Consider the following 11,935-nt stretch of genomic DNA (forward strand, 5'->3'; position numbering starts at 1 on the left):
TTCCCTCAGGCTGCCCAAAATCTCGAGTGATCCAGGACAGAGGGGACCAGCTCCCTGCCCACCCTCCCTCCCACAGCAACAGCTCCTGTGACTTCCTGTGCCTTTCCAAAACCTTTTTGGGACACTGCCCTCCCAAATGTGTAATGAATTAGCATTCAGGGAGAAAACACACCTATTTGTGTCTCTGCTTTCTGTGGAGGTTTTTTTCCCAGCCTGAAATAACAGAGAAATTACAGCTGGGAAAAGTGACCAGGAATGGAACAGAACTGGTCAGCCARTCCAGGCTGTGCTCCCAAAGGATGGAATTCACACCATGGCATTCCAGCTTGTATTGTCAGGTCTGACCTGTCAGCAAAACTCCCCAGGGGAGCAGGGAGGGATTATCCAGACCTCTGACTTCCCAGGACAATCACTGATTTTCCCCTCCTCCGCAATTGCATGCAAGAGATTCAGAAGACGAAAAAARATTGAGTTTCGAATAGATAAGGCTGGAGACAGGATTCTCTGCATGTTCACATGTTACAACATGAAATTAATTTACTTGACACTGCAGTGTCTCAGGAGTCAGTATCAATTTTTATAGCTTACATGAAAATAAATCTTTCTCTCTCCTTACAGCACGATGAGTTTACTGTATGTACATTMTGTTTATATACACCAACCTTGAAGTACAAGAACACGTTGGGAACGGACAAACAGGTTCTCTCTGGCTCTACAGAGGGCTGAGGGAAGGGATGTGTGTGGCAGTCCATGGAAAAGCAGGATGTGGCATCGCAGCAGTCTCTGGTGATGCYTGCACAGGTCAGGGCTGAGTCCATGGTGCAGTGACAAAGCCCAAAGTTTGGGACAGCACGGAGAACACAGACAGTGAGCAGGGGTGAGAAAAACGTGCTGTCCTCACACCCCTGGATGCGGGGATGCTCCAGGAAAACACAAACCAGCCAGTGCCTCCCGTGCCACGGGCAGGCAGAAATCCCRCTCCAGCGCTGAGCTGGCTCATCTGCCCTCCTCCTCCTCCTCCTCTTCCTCTTCACCTCCAGTTTCCTCCCCAGGGCAGGCACCTCCTGCCCGGCTCAGGGCCCGCAKTTCCCCTGGATAACAAAATCAACCTTCTCCAGGCGCCCAAGGCTGCAAATACATTTCGAGTGGGGGGTTTATCACCCCCCCCGCTGTCTCGCTGCCGCCTCCGGAGCCCCTCAGTTGATCTCTCCCTCCGTGAACTCCTCCTTTATGGACTGTTTGCGGGATTTGCAGTCCGGGAGGTCGAAGCCGAAGTCGGCCCAGTCGTCGGCGGTGCCGCGGTTGGGGATGGTGATGGTGTGGCGCACGCGGAAATGCACGGCCTCCATCACCCGCTGCCGCTGCAGCTCGCCCGAGCTGCCGATGGAGATGGTGGAGGCGTTGCTGCTGGAGCGGATCAGCTGCTGGGCCCCGTAGTCGTGGCTCTGTTTGAGCTCTTGCAGACCCCGCCAGATGATCATCCGGTACTGCTCTGGGATTTTCAGTGCTCCGAGATCCTGCAAGGACAGCGCTGCTGAGGCACGGCCCACAGGGGTGTGACTGTACCAGCAGGAGCCAGCCCTGCACACCCAGGTCATTATTTTGGGGGGACACATGGGCACTGTGCCCAGTAGAGTGGGGCTGCACCTCCCACCAAGGCCATGGGTGCACCATCCCCTGGCTTATTTCTCGTTTGTCAGCCACAGCTTTGCCAGCTTGGAGACTTTGTGGTGGTTGTTTTGGGAGGGGTTCACATCAAACTGATGTGGAAATGGGAGGGAAGGAGGGGACCATCCCCCTTGGCACAGGTGGCACAGCATCCTTTTTCCTGCACACTTGGGATGGTTTCTGCTCCGCTCCTGGCCTGGGAGGCTGGAGCAGCACCCGCCTCAAGCACTGAGGGGGTGACAGCAGCTCTCACAAAGCCAGCAGAGGTGGGTGACCTCAGAATGGGGACCTGTGCCAGCACAGACACAGCACAGCAGGGAGCTGCCAGGGATCCGCGTTATTAATGCCAGCACAGAGACTCACGGGAGCGTTAACTGGAGCAGACAGTGAGTACGCAATTAGTAGCTGCAAACGCCGACTCAGACACACAGCTCTGCCCTAACACAAGCTCTGGCCATTCCTAAACATTTCCTTGGGCAGCTGACAGACGGTCACAGAGTTAGTTCAGCAAACGGTCCAAAACCAGGCTCAGGTTACACAACTGGCCCCAGCCACCAGTGACAAATCATCGCCTCTCCCACAGGATGTGGAGCTGCCAGCCTGGGGCGAAACGGGGGTGGGCAGGAGCTGTCTCAGTCAAAACACCAACTCTGGGGTTTACAGGGCTTGTCACAGCTCAGAGGGTTCAGGATTATTTTTTGTTTTCCTTTTTCTTGTCCCCCTGGCACCGGAGCCACCCCTGGTACCAGCACCACWGTGTGGCAGCAGCATAGGTACTTTCAGCATCCTCTCCACGCTTTTTTTGRCAGCTTTTTCTGACCTGAGCTATTTCATTCCATACTGCTCTTAATAAAAATGCTTTGGGCTGAACTCCCTTATTTCAACCTCTTTCATCTTAAAGATCAGCAGGGAAAGAGATGGGATCAGATTAAACCTCCCTGAGCTGTAGTGGGGTGTCCCTGCTGGCTCTGTGGGATTTTGGGTGTTCTGCTGAGCACCTCAGCTGTGTTTTCTGTGCTAGGTGGAAAATCTATCCTCCCTGAGCTCTGGCCTGGGGATCTTTGATTTATCTCTGTTGTTTCTGAGAGTCTGGAGGAAGCAGCTGAGACTGGTTGTGGTTTTTTGAAGTTGGTTGTGGTTTTTACCAAGGCCTGAGCTACTTCTACCTCTGAAAGACCATCAAGGGGACAGGAATGAGAGACATCAGCCCTGGGAGCACACATTCTGTTCTGTGTGAGGGGTTGGGGCACAGATTTCCCTTCCTCCAAAACAGTTTTGGTTTTGCTTTTCAGAACAACAGCTGCTGGAAACAAGTGGTAAGAACAGATCTCCCCAAAAGCATTTACCTCTATGGATAGGTTCTGCAGGTGGTAAATATTCTGYAACCCTTGTGAGGTGAAATAGTCGATGCAGTTTGGACACCCCAATCCTGTTAAAAAACTGCAGAGAAAGTTGGGAAAATAAAGTGGCATTAAGTTCTCATGAACAACAGCTATGTCCCATCTCTGTGGGACAGATGGTGTCAGGTGGGGGACATGGAGAGCTYCTCTGCCACTGAGGTCAAAGAAAASTGGGGTTTTATGTTCATTCCTAAAACTACAGATGTTTTCCTCCTGATTGTCTGAGATTTTGGCTCAGGAATTCAAATAATATGAATGGGTTGTGAGGGTCTCAGGGCTCGAGCTATTGGGGAGAGGGATCAGGGCATGCCCCGGGCTCTGCCCCATGTGGATGCTGGCCCAGGGTCTGTCAAAACATCCCCGGTCCTTTTAAAGGCCAAAACATGAAAAAGCTGCAGAGCTGTGAATGCATTCCTGATGGAAATGAGCCACATGGATTCATTTCCAGGTGCTGCTGGGAGGAAGGGGAAGGGGCAAACTGACAAAGCTACATGCCCCGAGACATGTAGGACCAGACCCTGGTTTGGGTGTACTTAATTTCTAATTAATTAGGGATGGATTCCCAGGGAGGTGTGTGGGGACAGTGGGGTTTCTGACTCATTGAGAGCTGGGCTTTGATTGCTGAAGTGAGAGGAACAGCCTGTGATTTCAGTGATTTCTCAGGTGGGGCCGGTGGCCAGTTGCCCAGTTGCCAGACAGATGGGAGGGTTAGAGCGAGGGACACAGCGAGGAGCAGAGGAAGGACAGGCAGGGTCCYGGGTGCCTCCCGTACCTGACGAGGCTGGGGTCAGGGTTGTAGGGTGGCGGTGGGGTGCAGTGTGACCCGGACACCATGGACTGTGACGAGTGGCCCCCGTTCATTTCTCCGTTGGGCTGCATGGCGTGGCTGTTCAGCATTCCAGGTCCTGGGCAGARGCAGCAAATGCATCCCTTAAACAGCGCCCAAACCCCATAAACGCCCACCCCTAGGCAGGGAGAGCCCCGTGGGTGCCCTGCTGATGGAGCACGTACCCATGGGGCCCAGGCTGGGTGCAGAACCRGAGCCGTGCTGGGCTGGCTGCCCCACCAGCTGGTTCACAGAGGGCAGCTTGTTGATYCCTCCACCGTGGACTTTGTTCATGGGGGAAAGAACAGGTCCATAGGAGGAAGGTGTCTGCAGCTGGCTCCTGTTCGGGGAGGGAACACACTGGGGTGAGTGGGGTGAGTGGGGTGGAGCTGCCTGGCTCTGGTCCAGAGCTCCYCTCCAGCCCATCAGACCATCCTGCCAAGGGTGGGGGTCTCAAGGGGCTACAGAGAACTGGAGGGCTGTAGGGTTCTCAGAGGCTGTGGGGATTTCAGGGACTGGGGAGGTCTCAGGAGCAGTGGGGGTCTCAGGGGTTGCAGGGGTCTCGAGGGGCTGTAGGGCTCTGGGGGATGGTGGGGRTCTCAGGGATGGTGGAGGTCTCAGGGACTGTGGGGTCTCAAGGGGCTGCAGGGGCCTGGGGAATTGGGGGGTCCCAGGGACTGTGGGGGTCCCAGGAGCTGTGGGGGTCTCAGTGACTCTGGGGGGTCTCAGTGACTTTTGGGGTCTCAGTGACTCTGGGGACTCTCAGGAGCTGTGGGGTCTCAGTAACTGTGGGGGTCTCAGGGCTGTGCAGGTCTCAGTGACTCTGGGGGTCTCAGTGACTCTGGGGACTCTCAGGAACTGTGGGGTCTCAGTAACTGTGGGGGTCTCAGTGACTCTGGGGGTCCCGGGGCTGTGTCAGGACTCACTGCCTCTGCAGGAGCTGCTGCTGCTGCTGCCGGTAGGAATCCACCAGCTGCTGCGGGACCAGCTCCACCAGCTCCAGGCTYTCCTTTATCTTCATCAGGATCTCAAAGTTCTCCCGGCCTCGCACCTGAAGCGGGGAACACGATCGGGATTTTCCTTTATTCCCATCCCACCTGGCCAGTTCCCATTTTTTCCACCCAGACAGATGGTCACTGTGGCCAGGGAGTGTCTGGGATCCAGGAATCCCTTGGACATGTGCATCCATGGATGCTTTTACTCCTATCCCAAGGTCCCGGCTGCCCCGACCCACCCTCCATCCTCTCCCCAAGGTGCTTCTGGCAGAGGGGATGGTGTCCCCTCTGTCCCAAGCTGAGTTCCACCCCCTTTGCATCTCCCCCACACTCACAGGCACGTAGTACATCTCCTCCTCGCCGTGCCTCCGTTTCTTGATGCCCGTCCCCAGCGCAGGGATGCCCTGAGGGCTCTGCTTGAACGCTGGAAAGGAGAGGGGCAGAGTGTTGGTGGAGGCAGGAAAAGGTGGGGAGAACCTCAAGCCATGCAGGATGTTAAACCATTGCCCTGGGGCCTGGTATGGGAGTATCCCTTCGTTATTTATTTATAATAAATAAATATTTATTTATAATATTTATTTATTTATGGAATATATATTTATTTCTATAATAAATTAATTTTATTTATTTTTATAATTTTATTTATATGATATCAAATCTATATATATTATATATATTATTTCTAGTATACATTACATTATTTTATTTTCATTATTTTATTATTTTATTATTTTATTTGTATTATTTTATAATTTTATTTATATTACTATAATTTTATTTATATCGTTATAATATTATTTATAATTCTATGTATATTTTTATAGTTTTATTTATTTATATAATAAATATTAAAATATATAGTTATTTATAATACATATATAAAAATATACATGTTTATTTATTATAAATATATCAGGCCACGAGGCGAACAGGCATCTTCGGGCTCTGCAACGAGATGGGCAGGGTCCGATTTATGAGATTTAGTGGAGAAAGGTCAAARCGGCATCACTGAGCGTGGATTTGAGCGCGAATTTGGGGAGCTCGGGGATTTTGGGGTGCCCTGAGCCCCTCCCCGCCCCGTCGGGGACTCACTGCGCTTGTTGGCGGTGCCGTTCTTGGCCGCGCTCTCGTTCAGGGCTTGCTGCTCTCGGAAATGATCCTCATCGGCTTTGCGGTCCCTGCCGGGACAGGCACAGATCCGCCCCTCGAAGGATCTCCTCCCCAGCACCTGGCCGCTGCAGAGCAGAGGGGTCAGTGACCCTGCATCCCCCGGGGAGGGCACAGTGACCCTGTCCGGGCACACACCGGACACATCCTCCGTGGGAAGCGACCCTGAGTGAGCCCCGGAGCCCCTCGATATCTGCTCCGGGGGAAGGAGAGGAGTTCCTGGGGCAGAGGAAGGCTCCAGCTGCGGGCTGGGTGCTGGGTTCCTTTATTGCAGCCCTTTTCCGAGCCGGCAGAGCGGAGCGTTCCTGGGGCCWCCCCATCCCGGTCCCTGKTCCCTTCCCCAGCCCTTCCGCAGCGGGAGCGATGCCCATCCCTGTCCCCGGAGCCACTCACTCTCTGCTCTCCAGGGTGATGATGATGAGGATGGGCCKCCTGTTCATCCCTCCCACGCAGCTGCTGTTGCACATGAAGTTGTAGAGGATGGTGGTGAACTCGGTGCCCACCTGCCCGGGAGGGGAGAGCGGGTGATGAGTGGGGAGTGACCCGGGGAGACAGGGTGGGACCCTCGGGGGGTGAAGAAGAGGAGGGGAGGCAGGATGGGATCCCTGAGGGGTGAAGAAGTGGAGAGGAGACAGGATGGAACTTCAGAGGGGTGAAGAAGAGGAGGAGAGGCAGGATGGGATCCCTGAGGGGTGAAGAAGAGGAGGATGAGACTCCAGAGGAGTGAAGAAGAGGAGGGGAGGCAGGATGGGATTCTCTGGGAGTGAAGAAGAGGAGGGGAGGCAGGATGGGTCCCCAGGAAATGAAGAATCTTGGCTGGACCCTCCAGCAGAGCGTTTGTGCCTTGGCAGAATGAGCCGGTGAACACCAGGGATGGTGTGGGGATGGTCCCAGCAGGGAAAAGKGGACTGTACCAGGACTGTGAGGTCAGAAAGGGATCTCCCTTTGCCCCCCATTCCCAAGGCCATGCTCTGGGGTATTTCACAGGGCTAGGAGGTGCAGCCTGTGCTGGCCGCGAGCAGGGGGTGGCTTTAGGTGTGCCAGGGGATGCTCTGGCCCTTCTCCCTGTCCAAGCAGCCCAAACCAGAGAGGCAGGGGCTGGGGGTACCTGCGGGGGCTCGTAGGGCACCATCACGCTCTGCCGTCCCGTCACCGGGTCATCCACGTACTGCGACAGGTTGTTGCCTTCCACCCGGATGAGGTGGCTGGCAGGGGCTGACTGGCCTGTGAAACAAACSTCCAGTTAGGTCTGTGGCTGCCCAGGACAAGGCCTGTGACACGAGGGACACGCAGCYGTGTCCCCTGAGCTGCAGGGACAGCTCGGAGCTCTCACCGTCGTTGAAATCGCGGCCGAGCTCGTGGTTGGGGCAGCGTTTCACCACCTCGGTGACGTGCTCTGCTTTCTTGTAGACGGGCATGGCCCGGATGATGGTGCCCGGGGGTGGAGAGCTGGACACTTTGATCTGGATGGGRCATGTCTTGGCGATCTGACAGTAGAGCTTCTTCAGCAGCGGGGAGTACTGGAAAAGAGGGGACATGGCTGGGGTGAGCAGCGCTGGTGGGGTGGCGGGTGTTYCTCTGGTCACCCTCGGCTTCCTCCACTGCTCTGCTGGAAATGCAGGGCTGCYTTCTCTTCCCTTTCCCCTGGAAATACCGAAATCTGACCGGTTTCACCCACACCGTGTGGTATCTGCTCTCCACATGAACCAGACRCAGCAGAACCTTTACTTGTGCATCACTCAGCCCGTTTTGGAAACGCTCCCGAGTCTGTCCCTGGCTCCCGACCGAGGGCTAGGAGCACTGAAAGCACACACAGCCACAGCATGAAAAAATCGTGCTCGGTGTCATTGGCGGTGTCATTGGCGGTGTCACAGCTGATTAGCAGGACCTGGGAATTCAATCCTGACCCGGATGGGTTTGCCCTGATCCTGACTCAGCCCTTTGCAGCAGCAGAGGCTCATGGAGGAGATAATGGGGACATGATGGGGACACGATGGGACATGATGGGGACAACATGGGGATCACTTTCCCAGGCTGGCCGTTGCAGGAGGATGCTCTGTGACAGCTTGAGGCAACGCCCGCAGTCACTCCTGAATAAAAAATAATTTGTGGCCATCAAATTCCTCCCTGTGGGGTTTGCTCAGTGGCAAACTCCTCTCACAATGCCCTTGGAGCGGGGGGAAGCTCCAGGAGTTGCAGCCTGTGCCCTTCCAGAGCAGGGCTGGGCAAGGAGAAGCTGTCCTTCACCTTCCAGGAACTGCCCAGGTGAGGGGATGTGCAGCTCCCCTGCACCTCAGCAGTGCCATGCTGTTTTCCACCTCGCAAAGAATGTGTTTGCTCTACACCAGCCCACCCCTGTGCTCGGAGCAGCCCGTCCCTGCATGGCAGGGCATGTTCCTGCTCCAGGTATTTTATCTCATCCCCACAACACAGCGCCCGGTGCCAAAAAAATACCACCRTGCAGAGCGTTTTGCGGGGATGTTAAAGCTTGTCCTGAGCCATCCAAATACAGCTGTGCCTGGGGAGGCTCTGCTCCTCTGCTGCCCGGGGGTTCCTCAGCTGGGGCTGCCCAAAACTGAGGCTCAGCACGGGGCTGGGAAGGGGTTCAAGGGCTGACAGGGATGGCTCAGTCCCCCCACTTTTCCAGTGTGGTTGTGGGTCAGGCAGGAAGGATTTGTGGTGTCCCAGTCCCCCTGTCCTGCCTGCAGGAGCAGATCCTATGGATGAGYGAGGTGCTCCCACCACCAAGACTGGGACAGGGCAACGAGATCAACCAATTCCAGTTTTGTCTCATTTTGGCAGTGTCTTGGGAGGTTCTGGGGAGATTTCAAGGCAAACAGTGGCTGCTCCTGRTGGTGAGCAGCAGTGGGATCAGCTCCTGGGGGACAGCAATGGGGTGTCCTGAGGTCCTGCTCAGTGCTGGGGGAGCAGGAAGGTGCTGTGGGCACTGGAAGGTGGTGAGTGAGAGGTGCAATGTAAACCTGACCACAAAAGTTAATTTTTGGAGGCTCATAGACTCGTCCAACAAGAAAGGATGCTTGGAAACATCGCCTTTGATTGGAATCCCAAAATTTTGCACTTGTACTGGATGATGCTGACCACAGCTTAAATCCATGACCAGGGGAACATCCTGGGTGTGATCCTGCATCCCCAGCAGGGATTCCCAGCAGGGATTCCCAGGGATCAGGCCTGAGCTGGGAGCGTGGGGTCCACTCAGAACGCGGTGACTCCGCTCTGCYGGGCCAGAGAGGAAACTCCCACGTGGCTGCAGAGCACAAAACCCACTCWCCCACCACGATGGCACTCAACACCCTCCTCTTGAGGAGCCACCATGGYAAAACAAGGGTTATTTGGAGGGGGCTCTTCCTTGCCAGGTGTTAAAATACTGACAACTCCTGTCAAAGGATCTTTTCATGTAGACATTCCCGGGCAGCCCTCGACATGCCTGGGAACTATAACTGCTCTGGAAGAGCAGAGGTGCATTATGGCAAGTTCTTTGGTAACAAATTCTCTCATTATACCATGTTATGACATGGATAAATCTCTGTTAAATAGCAGAGTGATGCCCYGCAGGGGGAAGGCGGCCTCTCCGTGCAGACTTGCCTCTGCTGATAACCTTATCGTGTCCCAACAGCTCCGGGATCGCCTTCAAAGATCCCTCCACAAAAACAAACGATTCTTTTAAGGAACTCCCTGCTGATWATTCTGGGCAAGGAAAGTCCAGGCTGTGCCCTGGGCTCCTCTCAGCGTGGAGCTGTCCTGTGCTGTGTCTCCATTCCTGCAGAGCCAGGCTGCTCGTGGCCACCAGGGCAATGAGCATCGTGATTTTGGGATGCCAGGGGGTCCTGCATCCCCAGCTTGGCAATGAATGTTCTCTGTGAAACCTGCACTGAGCTGTGTCCCTGAGCAGACAGCTCTCTCCTCTGCTATCTGTATTTGCTAATTATCTGTATTTGCTAATTACCAGCCCCGTGCAMATCTCTGCCAGGCTGTGCTGCATCACCTGAGGCTGTGGTACCTCCCAGCACAGCCATACCCTGCACAGCACCCTGCAGGGAACACAGGCACCATGAGCTCCTCGAGTGTGACACGAGGCAGTGGCAGAGCAGAGCTCAGAGACCCAGAAATCCCAGAAATCCCAGAAATCCCAGAAATCCCAGAAATCCCAGAAATTCTGGCATTTCACTGCAGCCCAGTGTGGCTGCCTCGCTGCTTCCCTTCTTTGTGCATCATGGCCGTGTTCCTGACAGCTGCACTGGGGGAACCTCGCTCTGTTTGCTCATATCCTCCCCACCTTGCAGGATTTGGCCAAACTGACCTCTCAGGACTGGTCACTCRTGGCAGCTGGGTCACAGCCGAGGCTTGGGTCACTCATGCTGCTGCCAAGCACAAAAACAACATTTTGGGACACCTGAACACCTCCCCAGCACATCCAGACCTCAACCCCAGGATTCCTTTCCCATCTACAGAGGAGCCTGGGTATGTCCTGCTCTGGCATCTCCTGCCTGTGTTCCCAGTCCCTGTTCTGCCCTGATGTCTGTCCTCATGTGTGCAGTAGGATTGAGGTGATTCTGTTCCTGGAAAACATCAGAAAGTGTCACTGCAGGGTGTTAGTGAGTGTTTGAGGAACATCATGGGTTTCTTTGGGTGCCCAGAGCAGCAGCAGCAGCACTGMCAGTCTCCCTGGARCCTGTGGAAACACASAGAAYCTGATTCCTCTGGAATTTCCTGCASCTTCCAGCGGTGCCCTCGACTTTTGGGCTGATACCAAAATGCCAGCTCTGCCTCTTTCCCTTCCCTGCTGCTGCCACCTGTCCTGCAGGGCAAGTCCASAGCACTGGGAATAAAGAATAAAATAATCCTTTCCAAAGAACAGAAAAGTCAGATTATTTAACCCCTAGCAGTCTAGCAGCTCTAAAATCTGTTTCCCCAAGATCTTGGTATTACAAAGGGTCTTTGAATGTGTTTGAAATACAGCTGCTTTTTGGGTGAGATGAGACCATGCTGCACTGGTGCCAGAAGGAACAGGACACAAACCTGTGCTGCTGCCCCAAGGAAATGCTCTGGACACCACAAGATTGCACTGAAATGCCCACAAAACTCAAGGATGCAGTGTTGATGTCAAACCTCAGCATCCATCGCTGCCCACCCTGAGTGAGAACCAAGAYCTGGCTCCAGAAGCCACCACTGCCCAGCCCTGGGAATGCCCTCACCACGCAGGAAATGAGAAGGGAAAGCTGGTTTTCCCCACCTGACACAAAAAATAACCTGAATCCTCTGCCTGGAAAGACCTCCTGGCCTAGTCCATCTCACCCAGCCCTCCCTGGGCAGCAGAACCGCTAGGAGGATGTGTCCCAACAGATTTGGAGTCGATAAAATCTTATTTATCTTCAACTGTTGACACTGAAGCGTCTAGACTTGCCTGTTGGGGAAAGACGCAGCCAAAGCCTCCTTTCCCTCTTGAAGGAAATGATTTGCTCAACAATTGCTTTTTCCACAAATCCTCTCCCCCTCCTCCTCCTCCTCTTCTCCTACATTCCAGCCTTCTCATTAGCCCTCCTCAAGACGTGTCCAGGACTGCAGTCAATGGATCCCCAATAAAGCCACTGGCCTGGCAAGGCAGAGAGAGAAGAAAAGTGCCGCCTCCGGCTGCTAATTTCCTTGCACTCCCCGGCAAGCAGCTGCAGAGCCGCATCCTGGGACAGGTTGGGGCAGATCTCAGCCCAGAGGTGATAATAACGTGTCTGTCATCTTCCCCAGACATGTAGCATCTTGCAAACCGCAAATACCGTTAACCGGCTCGGACGAATCTGTTACGACAGATCCTGGAAGACGTGCCGGCGGCACAGCTAATTTTTTTTTTTTTTTTTTTTTTTTTT

At 54.2% G+C, this 11,935-nt stretch overlaps 1 protein-coding gene across 2 annotated transcripts in view; it reads right to left on the minus strand.

Moving 5' to 3' along the window:
- Positions 1 to 87: 87 nt before the first annotated feature.
- The window catches only part of TP73 (tumor protein p73), an 18,774-nt gene continuing 6,926 nt past the window's right edge, over positions 88 to 11,935 (minus strand). Inside the window, exons 2-11 of one of the 2 annotated variants that reach the window (XM_057375644.1) lie at positions 7,390 to 7,576; positions 7,165 to 7,280; positions 6,450 to 6,559; positions 5,982 to 6,124; positions 5,225 to 5,313; positions 4,821 to 4,945; positions 4,080 to 4,234; positions 3,841 to 3,973; positions 3,015 to 3,108; positions 88 to 1,517 (exon numbers count right to left, since the gene is read on the minus strand). In XM_057375644.1, coding sequence (XP_057231627.1) covers positions 1,197 to 1,517; positions 3,015 to 3,108; positions 3,841 to 3,973; positions 4,080 to 4,234; positions 4,821 to 4,945; positions 5,225 to 5,313; positions 5,982 to 6,124; positions 6,450 to 6,559; positions 7,165 to 7,280; positions 7,390 to 7,576 — 1,473 coding nt within the window. In that variant the 3' untranslated portion in view covers positions 88 to 1,196. The remainder of the gene's footprint in view (positions 1,518 to 3,014; positions 3,109 to 3,840; positions 3,974 to 4,079; positions 4,235 to 4,820; positions 4,946 to 5,224; positions 5,314 to 5,981; positions 6,125 to 6,449; positions 6,560 to 7,164; positions 7,281 to 7,389; positions 7,577 to 11,935) is intronic. The other variant, XM_057375645.1, reaches the window with a different exon arrangement.

This window comes from Malurus melanocephalus, unplaced genomic scaffold (genome assembly GCF_030028575.1).
Source record: "Malurus melanocephalus ecotype Western Australia unplaced genomic scaffold, MMel_1.1 scaffold_253, whole genome shotgun sequence".
NCBI lineage: Eukaryota > Metazoa > Chordata > Aves > Passeriformes > Maluridae > Malurus > Malurus melanocephalus.